The sequence below is a fragment of the Camelus ferus genome, chromosome 6 (assembly GCF_009834535.1).
Source record: "Camelus ferus isolate YT-003-E chromosome 6, BCGSAC_Cfer_1.0, whole genome shotgun sequence".
NCBI classification, from domain to species: Eukaryota; Metazoa; Chordata; class Mammalia; order Artiodactyla; family Camelidae; genus Camelus; species Camelus ferus.
The window spans coordinates 30,526,907-30,547,556 of NC_045701.1; the positions used below are offsets into that span (position 1 = coordinate 30,526,907).

Here is a 20,650-nt window from a genome sequence, read left to right on the forward strand (position 1 = left end):
TCACCGCTCCCTAATTCCCCCACGCCCCCGCCCTCCCCTGGCCGCACAGAGGAGCCCATTGTCGGAGCCCGAAGGCTCGGAGCCGGAGGAGATGGGAGGGGAACGAGGAGGGCGGGCAAGCCCCCTGGAGAGTGGGAGGAATCCCCCGATTTCCCTGCCCTCTGCTCCACCGGAGGCGGGCAGGGGCCTGGGAGGGTCTCTTCTGAACTCCAGGTGCTGCCGAAGTCTGGCAACCAAGGGGAAAAGAGGTTCCCAGGCGAGTTAAAGTTGGGAGGCTTCCGGCCACCAAACGACTCCAGTCTTAGGCTGGGGACGCCAGGGAATTCATACACGCCCCAGCCTCTGGACTGTCCCTTGCTAAGACTAAACTGATCCCGTAGGGAGCGAGGCGGTGGCGGGAAAAGAGGGGCATCCTAGGCGGCACGGGCCTCCAAGGGTCAGGGACGGCTACCCGCTGGAGGGCAGGCGGGAGGAGGAAGGTGATTGCGGGAGAGCGGGGCAGATCCGCTGGGGGCGTACGGGGAGCTGCCAGAGGCTCGGCGCGGTTAGAGGGAGTCCCGGCAGGGGGTCCGGCGCGGAGCGAGAGGCGGGCACTGAAGGGCGGGGCGGGGAGGGGCGGCCGTCTCGACCCTCCCTGGCGGGGCCCCGCGGCCTGGGAGCCCGAGCGGACCGAGCCGCCACCGCGGCCGGAGCTGTCCCCTGGCCAGACCCAGCGAGACACGAGCGGCGGGAGGGAGGCGGCAGCGCGCCCGGCCCCGCCCGCCCGCCCGAGAGTCGGACGCGGCCCCGCGCCGAGCCATGGTGAGTCCCGCGTCGCAACCCGGTGTCCCCTCCGTCTTCCCGCAGCCCGCTCCGGATCGCCAGCCCCCTGCTTGGTGCCTCTTGCTCCTGCTTGGAACTCTAGAGAGCTCCTGGGACTCTCCTCCCTCCCATCCCCCCTCCTTTTCTTTGATCTGTCTGTCTGTATGCCCCACTGTCTGGCTTTGTCCCCACTGGGTATTAACCTCACTTCTTCTTTCTTTCTCCTCTTCTCCGCCCCCTCCCCCATCCTCCCTTTGGTTCCCCCACCCCACCCTCCAATCCACACACCTCCCCTCGCCCTCCTCTGTCCTGACCTGTGCCTTCCTTTGCAGGATCTTCCCTCCCCCTCTCGGTCCCAGTTCCTTACCCGCGGGAGACCCCTGCGGGTTTGTGCTGCAGCGGCCCTGGAAGGGGCCCGGCCTTGGGTTATGAGAACTGACCTGCCTGGAACCACCATTTTCCATCCCATTCCCCAGCCCGGTGAGCCGGGCCCACCCATCCGGCCCTGGGGGACCGGCCACAGCTGTGGCTGGGCAGGGGCCAGGGACCTGACCAAAAAGGGAAATTCCCGCGGAGAAAGGCTGCCTCAGAGTAGTGGACAGTGGGGAGGGGGCTCACAGTTGCCAGGCGGCTTGACGTTGCCAGAGCAGACCAGAGATGCGGTGAGGGGAGAAGTGCTCACGCTGCAGGGAACAGAAGAACTGTCTCAAAGCATTTCTGCTGCAGAAGGGAGGGAACATTGGCGGGAGCTCCCTGCAGCGGGTTGGGGACCCTGGCAGCAGCAACTCAGGGCACAGGAAGCGCGAGGGCACTGTTAAAGAAGGGAAGCCCGTACCAACAGGAGTGGACACTATCCTGTGAACTTTCACTCCAAAAGTACTATCTGAAGAATCACTGCAGCAGTGGGCACTGCCAAGGAGAGCGCCCACTGCGGGACGGATGGGGGAGGCAAGGCCAAGGGGGCGCTCACAGCAGGGAGTGGAGGAGGGGGAGAGGCCCGGCCAGGGGGCGCTCACCGCAGGGAGTGGAGGAGGGGGAGGGGCACTACCGGGGCTGCTCCAATACAGAAGGAAGGGCACCCCCTGGCAGGGACGCTGGAACAAGAAGAAAGAGGAACTGGGCCAGGGAGAGCTGACTCAGTCTCTCTGGTCTTCTTTTTGGTCCCGGCCGGCGGGAGGCCCGGTCTCCGAGCTCCAGCCCGCCGCCTCCCACCCCAGACCACTCCTCCCCTCCTGCCGCTGCCGTTTCCTGTGGCTGAGACTCTCGCTCAGCCATGAGCTCACCGCCCCTAATGGGTTGCAGCTGCCTTGCCGCTCCAGCTCTAGCTCCCCCTTCCAGGCCTCCGAGCGGCGGCCCACTCTGCCCCCCCCCCCCGCCCAGCTCCACCCTCCCCCGACCTACGCTCCCGGCGCTGGCCGGGTCCCCGGAACACTGGGGGGGTCTGTCTGCTCGCCCACACACCTTGGGGCCGGGTCTCTGTGCTGACGCACTGAATGTCTGTCTCTGGAGTGGCTGCCTAGCTTCTCAGACGGTCGGGACAGGCGGGCAACTCTGGCTGGAAGGACTCAAAAGTAAAATATGCAGTTTTGTCCTCAGGGCAAAGGCGGTGCGGGGGTGGAATGGAGGGGAGGCAATTGGGAGTAGAGAACTAGATAAACACTTCAGTGACCATCCCTTTGCCCGGTTACAACAGAGAAATCTGATAAAAGAAATTTCAAAGCCACCTTGAAAGAGAAATAAGTTTGCAAAGGAATAGCCCGAAGGGTAGTTTTTTCCGGGGAGATGGAGAAAGATATCCGACTGATTCACTTCGGGAGGCGGGTCTGGAGGAAGCAAGGCTGAGGCTTCTGAGACAGTGGCTCCTGGTAGAGGTTGGTGGGGAGGCCCTACAGGAATCAGAAAAGATTTCAGCTCCAGTACATACCAGCAAGGCCTCCTCCTCCCTTCCCTGCAAGTTCCTTTTGTGACTTTTTCCTCTTTCAGCTGTCCCCACCCAGGTCTTTGTAACCCAATTCCACATGCTCTGAAAATGGGTGATTGCTTTCTAACCACTGTGGGAGAGGGAATGGGGCTAGAAAGACTCGAGACAGAGAGCCCTTTAGTCCTCCTTCTTCCCACCCGGTGACCATCTCCAGCATATGACTGTTCATGGGTGGTGGCACTTCCATTTTAAATGGGGGTCTCTGGATGGTAGGTCCTGGGCGGAGGGACTTGTAGGACGGCTGTGTAAAAGAGCTCCCTCCAGAGCTCTCAGCCATCAGTAACTTCCCTGATGGTCCAGGGAACATATCTCTTTCTCAGGAGAACCTATGCAGTCGCCCTTTTTTACAGGAATCAGGTTTGCCCTGATCAGAGACATTCCTGAAAAAAGTCTCCCCACATCTCCAAAGCCAAGGTCTCAGAGCTCTCAGAGGGAGTACACTGCAAGGCCTGTGCACTCCAACTGGCCCAGCCCCACTCCCATCTCCTGCTCCTTCAATCAGCGTTTACTGACTGCCGTCTCTCTGCACACACTTTGTGCATGATGGGGCCCCTGGGGAACACAGCCGGCCTCCAAGGAGCCATCCTTGGGTGAGCTCTAGTGATCTGCAGCCTGGTCCTGTCTCTCCCAGGAGCCTGAGCCAGTGGAGGACTGTGTGCAGAGTACCCTGGCCGCCCTGTACCCACCCTTCGAGGCAACAGCTCCCACACTGTTGGGCCAGGTGTTCCAGGTGGTGGAGAGGACTTACCGGGAGGATGCACTGAGATACACACTGGACTTCTTGGTGCCCGCGAAGCATCTGCTTGCCAAGGTCCAGCAGGAAGCCTGTGTGAGTGAACGCATCCCTGTTCTATCTCTTCTAAGATCCACTGCCTCACCCCAGAGACCAGCCAGACTGACTAATTTCCTCCCATGCAGAGACGCCGCCACCCTGATACCAATCCCTGCAGAAGCAATGACAGCTCAGATACTAACACACAGACACTCATCTTCCCCAAATATTGACCCCTAAGAAACATCAACACCCAAAGACCCTGACCCTCCAGACCCAATTCCAGACATTTTCCCCCCTCATATCAATTTTTCAAGAGCTAACTCCCCCAGATATGACTCAACAGAGTTACTTCTACAGATAAAAGACCTCTTAAGAATCTCTGACTCCTCCAAGACAATGGCATCTGCTGACCGTGTCTTTATAATGGCTCAGTTCTTACCCTCCCACTCATGGAACTAGCTTCTGAGAGAAGCTTCCTACCACCAGAAAACTGATCAGTCCCCATCTTTTCCTCTGTCACAGGAATACCCCAAGATAGCCCCTCCTGCTCCCCAGGGGTTATAATCCCCAAGGCATAAGGCCACTCCTGCCTAAGGTAGTCCCATTCTGACTGCCGCCTTCTGCTGGTTTCATCAGCAGAGGCCTGAGCACAGCCTGCCACCTCTCTCCCCAGGCCCAGTACAGCGGTTTCCTCTTCTTCCACGAGGGCTGGCCCCTCTGCCTGCACGAGCAGGTGGTGGTGCAGCTGGCAGCCCTACCCTGGCAGCTGCTGCGCCCGGGAGACTTCTACCTGCAAGTGGTGCCCTCGGCAGCCCAAGCGCCCCGCCTGGCACTCAAGTGCCTGGCCCCAGGGGGTGGGCGCGTGCAGGAACTGCCTGTGCCCAATGAGGCCTGTGCCTACCTGTTCACACCTGAGTGGCTACAAGGCATCAACAAGGACCGGCCAACAGGTCACCTCAGCACCTGCCTACTGTCTGCACCCTCTGGGATCCAGCGGCTGCCCTGGGCCGAGCTCATCTGCCCTCGGTTTGTGCACAAAGGAGGCCTCATGGTTGGACATCGGCCAAGCACGCTACCCACAGAGCTGCCCTCTGGACCCCCAGGGCTCCCCAGCCCCCCGCTCCCTGAGGAGGCCCTGGGCACCCGGAGTCCCGGGGATGGGCACAATGCCCCTGCTGAAGGACCTGAGGGCGAGTATGTGGAGCTGCTGGAGGTGACACTGCCTGCAATGGGGAGCCCCACGGATGCTGAGGGCTCCTCGGGCCTCTCCAGGACCCGGACGGTACCCACACGCAAGGGTGCTGGAGGGAAGGGCCGGCACCGGAGACACCGGGCATGGATGCACCAGAAGGGTCTGGGGCCTCGGGACCAAGATGGAGCACGCCCACCTGGTGAGGGGAGCAGCACTGGAGCCTCCCCTGGGTCTCCCTCGGGAGCTGAGGCTCTCCTAGAGGCAGCAGCTCTGGAAGTATCTGAGACCCCAGCAGAGGTTCTGGGGGAAGCCTCTGAGTCTTGCCTCCTGAGGCCAGGGGAGGTTGGAGGAGGAGCAGGCCAGGGGGCCGAAGGGCTGCCGGGCACTCCTCGGAGAACAGGCAAAGGAAACCGGAGAAAGAAGCGAGCTGCTGGCAGAGGGGCTCTTAACCGAGGAGGGGACAGTGCCCCATTAAGCCCTGGGGACAAGGAGGAGACCAGCCACCAGGAAGCCCTTGGTAATCTGCCCCCACCGAATGAACACGAGCTTTCAGGGTGCAGCCCAGATAAAGAGGAGTGTGAAGGCCCTGGGAAGCCAGAGTCGGAGCCGAAAGTGGAGCTCAAACACGCAGATGAAAAAGAGCCTCAGCCCCCAGAAGGCTGTGGGCCTGTGGAAGAGAGGGCCAGAGAAAGAGTGCAGGAGGGGCCGAACCTGGTGTGCGTGGCAGGTGAGATGACAAAGCAAGGGCCAGGGTAGGTGGGGCCTAGGGAAGGGGGCTGGAGGAAGAGCAGGGGTGATGCTGGGCATGGAACAGCCAGAAGTGTCCTAACTTCAGGCTCATAGCTCTGCCTGTGTCTGCAGGACCCACCGTTCCAGAAGAGTTCCTCTCTGACCCCCCAGCACCATCCCTAGAGACAATGCAGGAAGTAAAAGGGGACAGCATCCCAGAAGACGCCCTTCCGGTCTGTATCTCTGATGACCCTGATGTAGCTTGGGACCTGATGGCATCTGGATTCCTAGTCCTGACTGGTCAGTGGGCAGCAGTGGCTGCAGTTAAAGGGGTGGAGGAGAGAGAAGCCTCCAGGGTGGGCTGCAGAGGGAGGCAGGGTGGATGGGAGGTAGCCAAGGCCTGCCCCCAGCCAGGACAGCCTGGCCGTTTTGTGTCCCCAGGAGGGGTGGACCAGAGTGGGCGAGCTCTGCTGACCATCACCCCACCGTGCCCTTCTGAGGAGCCCCCACCCTCCCGAGACATGCTGGGCACTGCTCTTCACTACCTCCACTCCCTGCTCAGGTAACCGAAGCTCAGCGCCAGCACCCTGCACAGTAACCTCCTGTGTCACTGGGATCCTGACCTCCTCTCTCTTCAGCACACCCAACTCCTGACCTCTAAGACACCCTCTTCTTCCACCCTCCAATTGTCAAGTCATTGACCTCTGACTTGTAGAGTATCTTCAGCAGTCCTCAAAATCCACACTGACTTTCAATATCCTAAGACATTACCTAGATTATCAGAATATTGATTTACTCATTCAACAACTATTTCTTGAGCACCAGAACCTGTTAGGCAGCATACTATGTGCTGGCATTGAGCTCATACCCATCCAGAGCACAGAATTTCTAATTTCCAAACCCTGATCCCATGACCCTGTAGCCACGTGAATATAGACTCTAATTGCTAGGTCACCACCTCTTGGACATACATCCCAGACTTTTACCCATTGCCAGGAGCTAAGTTCTGAGGATGAGTAACACTAAAACTAGACCCTATGCCGTTATCCCCCCAATACACGCACACGCACACACACACGCACACACACACACACACACAAAGCATCCTTGGCTCTTCCTGCCTCCACAGGCCTGATCTACAGATGCTAGGGCTGTCTGTCCTGCTGGACCTTCGCAAGTCACCCCAACTGCCTCCAGCACTCATTCCTGTCCTGAGTCAACTTCAGGTAATCAACTCCTTGATGCGGAACTTCTCCTGTATCCTAACTCTTCCCTAGTGGCCATTCCGGGCCATCCAGCTGCCCAGAGTTTAGGGTTATTCTTCTTTGCCTTCAGGACTCGGGAGACCCTCCCCTCATTCAGCGGCTGACGCTTCTCACTCATGATGACCCTACAACTGAATTCCATGGACTTCAGGTTTGAGCCCCTCACTCCCACCTAGTCCCCATCAGTAGTGGGTAGAGAAGAGGCTGGCTGGAGCCCCAGGCCAGTCCCTGCATCCCTAGGTGCCCAGTCCAGAAACCACCTGCCTTTACATGTCTACAGGGTGCTGAAATGCTGTCAGAGAGTGATCTGAAAAGAGTGGCCAAGCCAGAGGAGCTGCAGTGGGACTTGGGAGGTCACAGAGAGCCCTCTCCCAGCTACTGGGTAGAGACACACCAGGTAAGCTCCACCTCCCCCACCCAGGACACTGAAAGCTAGGAGTGACCCGGCAGAGGACATTCTAGGAAAGAGGGGCAGATCTGAGACATGACCAAGGGGTTGGGAAAAAGTGGCTTCCCTTCCATTCAATTCAATAAGTGTTTAAGGTTCACCATTCAACAAGTATTTATGAGCGCGTTCAATTCCAAATATTTATTAGCAAAATATTGTTTATGTACCCTGGGCTACTAGGGAGATGGGATGTTATGTTAAATGGGGTGTATGTTAAATAAATTCTTTTTTTTTCCGGTTTTGAGATGTAATTAACATATAGCGCTGTATAAATTTAAGGAGTATAGCATAATTTGACTTACATACATCATGAAGTGATTACCACAATTAGTTTAGTGAACATCCATCATCTCCTATAGATACAGAATTAAAGAAACAGAAATGTTTTTCCCTGTGATGAGAACTCTTAGGATTTGCTCTTTACAACTTCCATATATAACATATAGCACGTGTTAATTATATTTATCATGTTGTACATTACATCCCTAGTAGTTACTTATCTTATGACTGGAGATTTGTACCTTTTGACCATCTTCATCTAATTCCCGCCTCTCCTTCATCTCCAACCTCTGGTAACCATAAATCTGATCTCTTTCTTTATGAGTTTGTTTTGTTTGTTTGTTTGTTTGTGAAGTATAAATGACCTACAACACTTATTTCTTGGTATACAATATAGTGATTCAATATTTCTATACATTTCAAAGTGATCACCACAATGTCTAGTTACCATCTGTCACCATACAAAGATACTACAGAATTATTGACTATATTCCCCCCCACTGTGCATTTCATACTATGGCTCATTTATTTTGCAACTGGAAGTTTGGACCTCTTAATCTCCCCCACCTATTTCTCTCTTCTCTCCACCCCTCTTCCCTCTGGCAAGCACTTGTTTTTTCTCTGTATATAGAACTCTGTTTCTGTTTTGTTATGTTTATTCATTTGTTTTGTTTTTAAGATTCCACATAGAAGTAAAATCATACAGTGTTTGCCTTTCTCTGTCTGACTTATTTCACTTAGCATAATACGTCTAGGTCCATCCATGCCACAAATGGCAATATTTCATTTTTTATGGCCAAGTAATATTCCACCGTATATATAATTCCACATCTTTTTAAGCCTCTCATCTATTGGTGGAAACTTAAGTTGCTTCCATTTCTTGGCTATTGTGAATAATGCTGCAATTAACATAGAGGTGCATATGTCTTTTCTAGTTAGTGTTTTCACTTTCTTTGGATAAACATCCGGGAGTGGAATTGCTAGATCATATGGTAGTTTTATTTTTAATTTTTTGAGGACTCTTCATTCTGTTGTCCATAGTGGCTGTACCAATTTACATTCCCATTAACAGAGCATGAGAGTTCCCTCTTCTGCACATCCTCACCTACACTTGTTTTTCTGAAAGGTGTGAGGTGATACCTCACTGTGGTTTTGATTTGTGTTTCCCGGATGACTAGTTCTCTTGACCATCTTTTCATGTGCTGTTGGCCATCTGTATGTCTTCTTTGGAATGATGTCTATTCAGATCCTCTGCCCATTTTTCAACTGGGTTGTTTGTTTTTTTGATGTTGAGTTGTATAGTTCTTTGTATATTTTGGATATTAACCCCTTATAGGATATATCATTTGCAAATATCTTCTCCCACTCAATAGGCAGCCTTTTTGTTTTGTTTATGGTTTCCTTCATTGTGCAAAAGTGTTTTAGTTTGATGTAATCTCTTTTGCTTATTTTTCCTTTGTTTCCCTTGCCTAAGGAGACTATATCCAAAAGTAAAGGTCTTTTACCTCCTTAGGTTGGTTTATTCCCATATATTTTATTCTTTTTGATGCCATGGTAAATGGGATTGTTTCCTTCATTTCTCTTTCTGATAGTTCACTGTTAGTATAGAAATGCAACAGATTGCTGTATGTTAATTTTCTATCCTGCAGCTTTACTGAAGTCATTGATGAGCTCAAGTAGTTTTTTGGTGGCATCTTTAGAATTTTCTACATATAGTATCATGTCATCTGCAAATAGCGACGATTTTACTTCTTCCTTTTCAACTTAGATATCTCTTCTTTCTTTCTTTCTCTCTCTCTCTCTTTTTTTTTTTTTTTTTTTTTTTTTGTCTCATTGCTGTGGGACTTTCAATACTATATTGAATAGGAGTGGCTAGAGTAGGCAGCCATGTCTTTCTAGAACTGAGAGTCAGAGAGGCTGGTTCTGGGTCCCTGTGACCTTGAACAAGTTACTGTACCTTACTCCTGGAGATGGTGCCTTTCCGTACCTGCTCCCTGCACCAACATTCACCCTTAAGTACCTTGCCCGCAAAGAACAGCAACTGTGATATAACTGAGCCAAGTATTAAAAGGGGTCTGTAACATGGTCTCTAAACTGTGGATCAATGGGGAAGTGGATCTGAATAGGCAGAGAGGAGGATTTTACGGGCTGCAGAGCCAGTGCAGATGAGGGAAAGGAGACTCGTGTTTACTAAGCTGTGAAATGTACCATGCTCATGCTATCTGCTTACCTAGCATCAGCTCTGTAAACCTTTAAATCCAGTGTGTCTTATCATGACTTTACTGTTGAGGAAACTGAGGTTCAGGAAGGTTTCTGGACCTGCCCAAGGTCATACAGTTAGTAAGCAACAAAGTCAGAAAGCGAACCCAGTATTGCCTCCATAAAAGTCTCTGAGGCTGCCTCACATCCACCCTAGGGCTTAGGCTCCTTATCCCAAACCCCGCTCCTGGACTCCACCCCCACATGTGTGTTTCAGGAAGTGGCAAGGCTGTGCCGCCTGTGCCGAGGTGTGCTGGGCTCTGTAAGGCAAGCCATTGAGGAACTGGAGGGAGCAGCAGAGCCAGAGGGAGAGGTATGAAGTGAGATGGGACAAAAGGGGATGGAGTGGGGATGCAGCTGGGCTGGGCTCAGAGCCTTCTGGTGGAACTCCAACTGTCAGCTTCTTCCTCCCCCAGGAGGCGGCAGGAATGCCTGAGCCCCTACAGAAGGTGCTGGCAGACCCCCGGCTGACGGAGCTGCAGAGAGATGGGGGAGCCATCCTGATGAGGCTGCGCTCTACCCACAGCAGCAAGTACGAGGGAGGGACAGGTGTGCAGGGGCAGGTGGATGGGGGGATGGAGACACAGCAGATGTCTGCCAGTACACTTAATCAGGTATCGGGACGAGATATCATGGTTTTTCACTCATCTCATAACCCTCACAACATCCCTAGGTGCTAGTTACAATTATAAATGGGGATTTGGAGGATCAGAAATGTCCAATGTCTTGGCCAAGTTTAGTCAGTAAATGTAGAGTCGAGATTCAAACCCAGGCCCATACTCTGACCCAGGAGTCTGTGCCACCTCCCGTGTTGGGATGCAAGGATGGAATCGCGTTGGAGGGCTTGATAAGGGCAATGGTTCATTCTGCCTCCCACCCTCTTTCCCAGGCTAGAGGGCCCAGGCCCAGCGACACTGTATCAAGAGGTGGACGAAGCCATTCACCAGCTGGTGCGTCTCTCCAACCTCCACGTGCAACAGCAGGAGCAGCGGCAACGCTTGCACCGGCTCCAGCAGGTGAGCCAGGACCCCACCATGCCTCTTACTCAGCCTGGGGGCCCGGCATCCAGCACCCCCTTTCCACTGATACTTAACAGTTGATGCTATTCTCCTAACCTGGCTTGGTTGAATGGCCTTCCCTCTCTCCTCATCTGCCCTGGAGGTTGATCGACATCAGTATGAGAGTCATCAAGAGGGAGATAGCATCTCAGCCCCAGCAAAGAAGAGAAGCCAGATTCCTCACTCCCAATGTTTTTTTTCTTTCCCCCTTTTTTTTGGTGGAGGGGGGGCAGGTAATTAGATTTATTTATTTATTTTTAATAGGGATTGTACCCAGTACCTCGTACTGCTAAGCATGTGCTCTACCACTGAGCTATACCTTCCCCACCACCCCTCCCCCGCCCCCCAACTGTTGATGTTTAATCAAGGATCCTTAGAGATTGTGGGAGATGCTCGGTGCCCTAGGGGATTTGGGGAAGAGCCAATTGATTGTGAGTGCCTACCTCCTTAGCTTAAAAATAATAAACGTCTATGGATACCAGCTCCCTCCACTCCTTATGCAGTGTCATCCCCCAAACCTGAGGCTAGAAAGGTCCCCCCTCCCTCCACCTTAGGAGAACACAGTGAAAGTCACTAAATGCCTTGGAAACCAAGGCCTCTCTGTGGGGAAGATTCAGGGGTAAGTCTGGCTTCTCTGAACCTTGATTCTTCTCTCCTGAGGTTAAGCGCTCCATAGGTACTTGCTCTCCACCCTCCCTTGTGGGGTAGAGGGGTTTGAAATCTGATTGTCCCTCCCTAGCCCCTAAGTGTGTTGAGCGAACAAGTCATGGACCTGCATGTGGGCTCAGGGGAAAGGTCATCTCAGGGTCAATGTCAAAGGAGGGTGAAGGCTGAGCTCTCTGTTCCTGAGATTTCTGCATATTGGCTCCTTCCATCCCAGTATCCAAGGGTTTGTATCTCCTACTGTTTGTTTGCTTGCTTGCTTATTAGCTGCCCCTGCCAACCCCCGTCTAAAACCTGTCAACACACAGGATTTGGAGTCTAAAGTGCTCAGCTTGAGTTCTAGCTCTGCTAGGAGTGAGATGTTGGACAAGTCTTGAAGCATCTGAGTTCCCAAGTCCTCATGTGTAGAATGCGGATGATAACAAGGCTTACTGCACACACACGCACACACACACGCCTGGGCCGTCTCTCCAAACCTGGTCCCTGGGACCCTTGCCCACCCATCACCAGGCTCTGTGAACGTGAAATTTCTCCTGGCCCTCAGTATCCAAAGGATGGTCATCCCCTCATCCGGCCTCCAGCTCACACCAGTTTTACCTATTTCACCTCCAGGCATAGCCCTGGAACCCTAACATGCCTCCCTCAGTGCCTCCTGCCAGCCCAGCCTCCCCTGCATCTGGTACTTTACAAAGATCTCTAAATCACTTTCTCACTTGACCCTTGTGGAAACTACCACCATTCACTGGTATCCCTTCCACTTTACAGCTGAGACAAAATAGTTCACCCAAGGTTCTATGGATTGGGGTGGTAGAGCTGGAACTGGATCTCAGCTTTCCTTTCCACTGCACGGCCCTCTTCTCCCTCACGGCCCTGCTCTCCCGCCCTGTCTGCCTCAGGTGCTCCAGTGGCTCTCGGGCCCAGGGGAGGAGCAGCTGGCGAGCTTTGCTGTGCCTGGGGACTCCCTGTCTGCCCTGCAGGAGACAGAGCTGCGATTCCGGGCTTTCAGCGCTGAGGTTCAGGTGAGAAGTAGGGGGGAGAGGCAGGTGACAGGAGACTGGTGGGGAGGGAAGGGGAGACTGACTGGGACTGAGGGCTGGGTCTGAGCGCAGCCTCCCTTCTCCAGGAGCGCCTGGCTCAGGCGCGGGAGGCCCTGGCCCTGGAGGAGGACACTGCCTCCCAGAAGGTTCTGGATATCTTTGAACAGCGCCTAGAGCAGGTTGAGAGTGGCCTCCATCGGGCTCTGCGGCTGCAGCGCTTCTTCCAGCAGGTACGTGGTGAGCCTCTTGCTTTCTTCTGCCTGGAGAAGCTGATTGGGTAGATTTAAAAGCAGGGACTTAGGAGGCCCTCTCCTAGGCTTTGACTCTTGGCTCTGCCACCTACTTTTTTTTTTTTTTTTTTTTTTTTTTTACCCATTCATCTGTTTTGTTTTTTTTTTAACATTTTTTATTGATTTATAATCATTTTACAATGTTGTGTCAAATTCCAGTGTTCAGCACAATTTTTCAGTTATTCATGGACATATACACACTCATTGTCACATTTTTTTCTCTGTGAGTTATCATAACATTTTGTGTATATTTCCCTGTGCTATACAGTGTAGTCTATTCTACAATTTTGAAATCCCAGTCTACCCCTTCCCACCCTCCACCCCCCTCTGCCACCTACTTGATGGATAACTTGGGACAAGATACTAAACCTGAGTGTGCCTCGTGGCACCTACCGTACAGGGCCAGGCGAGGATTACATGAGCAATATATGAAAAGCTCTTAGTAGAGAGCCTGCCTCTTGTAAATTCTATGTAAGTATCAGCCATCCTTTCATCCAGCTCCTCTGTCTCCATACCAGCTCAGAGTGACATGTTAGTTAGCCAGTGATGCTGGGACAGTGAGGGGAGGTGTTCTGAGAGGACTAGGGGGTGATGGGCATCGGGAAGCCATCGGCAAAGGAGGACAGGAGCTGTCATCGGACAGCATGTGGGAGATGCACAGGGCCTCACTGCTTCCTCTCCCCATTCCCAACCTCTTTGGCCTTGCAGGCACATGAATGGGTGGACGAAGGTTCTGCCAGGCTAGCAGGAGCAGGGCCAGGTCGGGAGGCAGTGCTGGCAGCCCTGGCCCTGCGGCGCGCCCCAGAGCCCAGCGCCGGCAGCTTCCAGGAGATGCGGGCCCTGGCTCTGGACCTGGGCAGCCCCGCGGCCCTGCGAGAATGGGGCCGCTGCCGGGCCCGCTGCCAAGAGCTGGAGAGGAGGATTCAGCAACAGCTGGGAGAGGAGGCGAGTCCTCGGGGCCACCGGCGACGACGGGCAGACAGCGCCAGCAGTGGGGGGGCCCAGCGGGGCCCCCATAGCCCCTCACCCAGCCTCAGCTCCCTGCTGCTGCCCAGCAGCCCTGGGCCGCGGGCAGCACCATCCCACTGCTCCCTGGCCCCCTGTGGGGAGGACTATGAGGACGAGGGCCCCGAGCTGGCTCCAGAAGCAGAGGGCAGACCGCCGAGGACTGTGCTCATCCGAGGCCTGGAGGTCACCAGCACCGAGGTGGTGGACAGGACGTGCTCACCCCGGGAACACGTGCTGCTGGGCCGGGCTGGGGGCCCAGAAGGACCCTGGGGAGTAGGCACCCCCCGGATGGAACGCAAGCGAAGCATCAGGTGAGAGCCCAGCCTAGCTGGTGCCCGAGGTAGGCCCAGCTGCCCAGCATGGAAAGAATATGATTGTTGGGGTGGTGACATCCTTCCATGCCCCAGCCTCCTCTGTCACTCCTTGGTGTACCTGCAGTGCCCAGCAGCGTCTGGTGTCTGAGCTGATTGCCTGTGAGCAGGAGTATGTGGCCACCTTGAGTGAGCCAGTGCCACCCCCCGGGCCTGAGCTGACCCCTGAACTGCGGGGCACCTGGGCCGCTGCGCTGAGTGCCCGGGAGAGGCTCCGCAGTTTCCACCGGACACACTTCCTGCGGGAGCTGCAGGGCTGCGCTAGCCATCCCCTGCGCATAGGGGCCTGCTTCCTTCGCCATGTGAGTGAGCCTCTAAAACTTTCAGGGCTTCTCCCTTCACACACTCCTGTGCCATCTGCTCGTCCCTCCTTCTCAGTATCACTCCCCCAACCCCAACCCCACCCCCACCCCCACCAAAATGTGTGGTTCAGGGCGCCGGGGCCTAGTGCCCTTTGCTGCGCTCCTCTGCATCTACTCAGCCGCTGTGTCCCTGCCATCAAGCATCTACTCAGCTGCTGTGTCCCTGCCATCAAGTGCTCCCTGGCCTTCGCTCTCTCCATGGGAGCCTGTCATTCTGCAGGCAGACTGAGTGCTCCCTGGTGGCCTGTCCATCCTCTGGGCTATACAGGATATGGAGGAGGAAAGGGAGAGGCTTGTCTGTGGGGCCTCACCAGGGATGACTTACTGCTTCCCTACTGACACAGGGGGACCAATTCAGCCTCTACGCCCAGTACGTGAAGCACCGGCACAAACTGGAGAATGGCCTGGCTGCCCTCAGCCCCCCAACCAAGGTAACCTTTTCTCCAGCCTTCTGGGGAGGAGCCAGGAAGACCTAAAATCCACCCAACCTCAAAATCTCTCAGGGGAAAAAAGCTTTCCTGGATGTGCCCAGGGACATCACCTGCCAATAATCTCCCAGAATTGCTGAGGGTGGGACAAGCACTGGATTGGAGGCCAAATAAGCCCGGGTTCTTACCCAGTCCACTGAGGGACTTCGGGCAAGCGTTTCTCTGGGCCTGTTTCTATAGCTAAAATGGGGGCAACATTCACCGTATCTAACAGGGTGCTCTGAGGATCAAAAGACCTCACGTCAAAAGATGTGAAAATGACTTCAAAAGTTGAAAGCCAGAGAGTATAAGGGAGTATTTGCATTTCGTTTTTATTCCCCTTCAAGATGTAGAGTATAGCTGAATCTCCTGCAGGCCTACCTATGTTTTTCTAGGGAAAGGATTTTCACCTTACCTTTGGCTCTATCTGGGCTTGATCTACTCCCAAAAGCCTGAGGTACCACCCCTCTTCCCCAAAGAACTCAGCTCCCACCAGCTCCAGCCCTGCCTCTCATTGCCGTCTGTTTTCTCCCCAAACTAGGGCTCCATGGAAGGAGGCCCTCACCTGCCCCGGGCCTTGCAGCAGCCCCTGGAGCAGCTGGCCAGGTATGGACAGCTCCTGGAGGAGCTCCTAAAGGAAGCTGGACCTGAACTGAGTTCTGAGCGCCAAGCCCTTGGGGCTGCCGTGCAACTGCTCCGGGAACAAGAGACTCGTGGCAAAGACCTGCTGGCTGTGGAGGCGGTGCGTGGCTGCGAGGTGAGGCCATGGCTCCAGTCACTCAGCTCAGACTGCCTTGCCCTGTGGCCTCAGAAGCAGTGTGGGCTGGTGACCAGACAACTGGATGCAAGTTCACAAGGCCCCAGGCTGTAATTTCTAACCAGCTGGATGGCTTTGGTCAAGGTCTGAACTTTACTGGGCCTCAATTTCCTCACCTATAAATAAAGAAGCTAAGTCCTGCCCAACATCCCGTGATCCTACATCTGCCTGCGCTTTCCTGTTCCTTTCCTAATTCTTATCTCTATCTACCCTGCACTTCATTCTGTATCTTAACAGTCAACACACACCTTATTTTCCTCTCCTTAGTCTCTTTCCAGCCCTGAGGTTCCAGAACAGGTTGGAAACCTACTCCCCTGGGGTAGACCTTTTGCCCCTTCAATTCTTCGCTGATTCTCTTCCTGGGGCAAAATGGTGCTTTGGTTCCCAGCATGCAAAGGCTTCCCCATTGGAGGCTATAAACCCTACTGTGTAATGTACCGTCCATCTTCAGAGGCAGGGCTGTGCTGTCAGGCCAGGTCTGCTGTGCATGGTGACCAGTGGATGGATTCTAGGCCCAGGGCTTCCTGAGAAACAGTGCATTAGGCCCCTTGCCCTGTAAATCCCATTTTTACTCCTATAAAATACATAGAAAGTGCTCCAGGGCCAATGACCTTTCCTCTTCCTTTCTCCAGACGGACCTGAAGGAGCAGGGACAACTCCTGCACCGGGACCCTTTCACAGTCATCTGTGGCCGGAAGAAGTGCTTTCGCCACGTCTTTCTCTTTGAGCATCTCCTCCTGTTCAGCAAGCTCAAGGGCTCTGAGGGGGGATCAGAGACCTTTGTTTACAAGCAAGCCTTTAAGGTACAATGCCTGGGGGCTGGCAGAGGGGTTCAGAAACCTCGGGACGGGGTAGGAAGTCATACTGTTCTTGAGAACTCAGTCCCAAGCCAGGTTCAGAATCTGAATCAAACAACAGGTTAAGGTGTGGAGGTGACAGAAGTCCCTGTCATTGGTCTGCTCCGTGGGGTATTCCTCATCATTCATGCAGAAGATGCATGAGGCATTCCACTCCAGAAGGGAGGAGGACCTTTCCCACTGAGAACACGCATGCTTTCTGAGTTGGGGGGGGGCATGTCCCTGGGGGATGAGGAGAAAGGACACTATAAATATAGCTTAACTTGTTGGAGCTGAAGAACCCAAGAGGAGGGAAGCCTTACTTTAGGGAAACAGCCTAATAGCCCTGATATCCAGATAAACATCAATAGCAGCCCGGAGCTAGATCAGGCTGCATGGCATGATCCTAAGGGTTTCTAGATTTGTCCCTTACACTAGGTCCAGCAGAGTCCAGTACAGAGGGAAGAGCCTAGGTTTGGAATAACGTAGATATGTGTTTGAACTCTTTTTCTCTAATGAGCTGTGATAAGCCCCTGGGTAAGATGCTGTGTCTCTGGGCACTCCCGTTCTGTAAATTGTGGTTGTTATGAAGACTAAATGTAGAGCACTTGGCACATGGTAGGTGTTGAGCAAACATTTACTGAGCGTCTACCAGATGCCAGGCTAAGTGTAGTGCTTCTCCATGTGGCAGCATCTAGCTAGGACGCACTCTGTCCCCACCCACCCTCCTCCGCTCTCTCTCTCAGACTGCCGACATGGGGCTAACAGAAAACATTGGGGACAGCGGGCTCTGCTTTGAGTTGTGGTTCCGGCGGCGGCGTGCACGAGAGGCATACACACTGCAGGCAGCCTCACCAGAAATCAAACTCAAGTGGACAAGTTCTATCGCCCAGCTGCTATGGAGACAGGCGGCCCACAACAAGGGTACTGGGCAAAGCTGGGAGAGGGTGTGCTTGGGGATCAAGGTTATTGCAGGAGGTTAGCTGGACAGTGTTGAGACAGCCTGGGAGAACAGGGTGTAGGATGGAGAATGACTTATGGGAAGATTCCAGCTCTGACTTGAGGGAGATTGCTAAGATAAAAATTAATCTGGCGTGCACCAAAAGGAAAGCCGATTTCAGGGAAGCAAGAGTAAATGGCTGGGCGAAGGAGAATGAGAGACCTCACTGAACCTGCCTTCCAGAACTTACTTGCTGTGTTACCAGGATTAGTTTGTTTTGTTTTGTGGGGGGTGCTAGTTTTCATTTTAATTCTCTGAACCTCATTCTACTCATCTGAAAAATGGAAAGCAGCATTTACATCTTAGTATGCTAGAACTAGGACTAAATAAGGTGACATATATGGAAGCACTTGATAAACCATAAAGGTATGTAAACATGGGAGTTTTGCTCTTCATGCGCAAGATAAAGGGAAGAAGGTGAGTAGCAGAAGAGAAGCTGGAATGCCAAATGGGCAGCATGCAGCACATAGCAGAGACAGATGACTGAGGGAGAAGTCGAGGACCACCATCACCATCCACACTGTAACAGTCAACAGGAAGAGTAACGAGATAGCAGAAGAATGAGAGGGAGGAATGAGAGCTGGGAAGGCGTAGAAGGAACCATTACAGCGTCTGGGCTATAGTGGGGGAGGGGCAAAGAGGTTGGTAACGGGGTCTCTGTTCCCTAGAGCTCCGAGTGCAGCAGATGGTCTCCATGGGCATTGGGAATAAACCCTTCCTGGACATCAAAGCCCTTGGGGAGCGGACGCTGAGTGCCCTGCTCACTGGAAGAGGTGAGGGCCAGAGTGCTGGGGGGTGGCCCCCAGAAGTCAAGACCCTGAGAGTGAGGGCACAGTGCAGAAGCGTGGTGGAAAGTAAGGAAGGGTACTGAATGGATATGTCTTCCCAGAAACTGGGGGACTGACTGGGAGGCCCTCTGTGAGACTGAGGGTCATTTCAGGAAGCCAGGAGGGCTTTCCCACACCAGCACCCCACCCCTCCACCCCCACTCTCTGCAGCCGCCCGCACCCGGGCCTCGGTGGCCGTGTCATCCTTTGAGCATGCCGGCCCCTCCCTTCCCGGTCTCTCACCGGGAGCCTGCTCCCTACCTGCCCGCGTCGAGGAGGAGGCCTGGGATCTGGACGTCAAGCAAATTTCCCAGGGTGAGGCACCTCTCAAGGGGTGGCTCCCAACAGCTGGGTCATCATGGTGATGTTCAGGCTGCTTGCTGCTGAGCAATTCCTTTCTCTGGCCAAGTAGCCCAGTTGCCATGACAACTATGTACAGCTTCCCCATTGCTAAAAGAGCCTTCCATCTGGTTGCTAGGGTGATGCTTACAGCAGCCTGTTGCTAAGAAGCACTTCCTCTGTACCTCTCTCTCTCTAGCTCTCCTTGGGTTTCTATGGAAACTGCTTCAGCTTCCTGTTGTACCCTCCTGGTTCACCACGGCAATCCTTATAGTTTCCTGTCGCTTCTTCCCTGGTTGCTCTAATGATGCTGCTGACAATTTCCTGCCTCTTGGTAGGGGGGTTCTCTTGCAACTGGATTGCTATGGTGACTTACAGCTTCCTGTTGCTATGGAGCTTTTTCTTCCCTGATGGAGCAGCTTGGTTGCTTAAGGTAATCTAGAGGGGTTCTATACCATGCTCTCACCCTAGCTTCCCCTCCAGCCCCAGAAACACTTGACTCTTCTGGAGATGTGTCCCCAGGACCAAGAAACAGCCCCAGCCTGCAACCCCCACGCCCTGGGAGCAGCACTCCCACTCTGGCCAGTGGAGGGATCTTAGGGCTGTCCCGGCAGGTAAGTCCCTGCAATAGGGCTGAGAATGGGATGGTCTCTTGTAATCATTCAACCTATGAGGGGCAGGGGGATGAGTGAGCGTGTGCTCCCAGCAACGGTACAGGTTGGATGGATATGTTGTCTAGTCTGCCTTTCTCCTCTCCCCCAGGCCTGGCTGAGAGGGATCCAGGTCAGAAGTGAAAAGGAATCTTTAATAAGGAGCACAGTGCAGGAGTGATGGAAATCAAACTTGGATTAAATCAGCAAATTCAGGAACTTTGGGGAGGAAAGAGAAGTGAATTAATTGATAGGCTTGGTGGGGAGGATATATGCACGAGGTCATTTCTTATCCTTTAAATTCACTGCAGTTTCTCTTCCCTCAGAGTCATGCCCGAGCCCTGAGTGACCCCACCACGCCTCTGTGACTGGGTGAGTCAGTACCCCTTTCTACCACATCCAACAGCCTTCCCTCTCGCCCGTACCATCCTTCCTTCCCCAGGCTGCTTGGGAGACAGCTAATCTCCCCCCTCACCCCCACCCACTCCCCTGCCCTATCCCATCTCCCTCTTCTCTCCTGGCTTCTAGAGAAGATCCGGACCTTGGCTGCAGCCCCTCCTCTCTGCACATTTTGGGCTGGGATGGCAGGGGAACCTAGCGGAGGACTGAAGACCATTGAATTCCTTCCTTCTGCTTGCTGGACGGAGAGGAGGTCACACGACCAATGTTTCCCTGCTACCGCTATCTCTAGCTCTCCCCAGCCAGGTGCCTTCCTTCAGGAACCAGAGTGGCCACATTTGCTTGCCTTCATACCCTGAGGTTGGGGAAATGATCCCTTATCCAGTCCTTACCCATTGTGAGCCACTGCATACTCCCAGGACACCGGTCCGTGTCAGCCCTTCCCCGACAGCCTGTGTTCTCCCCTTTGCCCCACCCACTGACTCTCCCTGAGAAGACTCATCTCTGCCAGGTCAACTTGAGTTCCTGGTGACTCCATTCTGAGATGTCACAGGAAGCAGAGCTATGCAAAGCATTACAGTAGGGTGGGGCAGGGAACTGCAAACTTTATATATGTAATTACTGTTATTATAATACTATTGTTATATTAAATGTATTTACTCACACTTTGCCTCTGAAGAGCTAGAGCAGAGCTGTGAGTAGAGGTGATACCGCTAACTTGAGCCCTTCCCCTTACCCAACTATTAACTAGAACACAGAAAATAAAGCCAAGACCTTTATCCCTTACCTGCCCAAAG

At 53.7% G+C, this 20,650-nt stretch overlaps 2 protein-coding genes across 4 annotated transcripts in view; one reads left to right on the forward strand and one right to left on the reverse strand.

Moving 5' to 3' along the window:
• The window catches only part of RNASE13 (ribonuclease A family member 13 (inactive)), a 34,032-nt gene extending 32,386 nt beyond the window's left edge, over positions 1-1,646 (reverse strand). For both annotated transcript variants that reach the window (XM_006190846.3, XM_014564445.2), the window contains exon 1: positions 1,420-1,646. The gene's annotated coding sequence lies outside the window, so the exon portion shown is untranslated. The remainder of the gene's footprint in view (positions 1-1,419) is intronic.
• ARHGEF40 (Rho guanine nucleotide exchange factor 40) lies at positions 272-20,570 on the forward strand. 2 transcript variants are annotated; one of them, XM_032481629.1, is made up of 24 exons: positions 272-801; positions 3,414-3,611; positions 4,231-5,476; positions 5,611-5,778; positions 5,920-6,040; positions 6,608-6,704; positions 6,814-6,894; positions 7,024-7,140; positions 9,947-10,042; positions 10,146-10,261; positions 10,619-10,745; positions 12,347-12,469; positions 12,574-12,717; positions 13,486-14,096; positions 14,224-14,458; positions 14,863-14,949; positions 15,527-15,742; positions 16,435-16,605; positions 17,385-17,562; positions 18,307-18,411; positions 18,637-18,780; positions 19,288-19,418; positions 19,781-19,826; positions 19,983-20,570. In XM_032481629.1, the coding sequence occupies exons 1-23, from the start codon at positions 799-801 to the stop codon at positions 19,820-19,822; spliced, it is 4,557 nt and encodes a 1,518-aa protein (XP_032337520.1). In that variant the 5' UTR covers positions 272-798; the 3' UTR covers positions 19,823-19,826; positions 19,983-20,570. The 2 variants fall into 2 exon arrangements, with proteins under 2 accessions (XP_032337520.1, XP_032337521.1); XM_032481630.1 differs by lacking the exon at positions 18,637-18,780 and having other exon boundaries at positions 396-801.
• Positions 20,571-20,650: the final 80 nt, after the last annotated feature.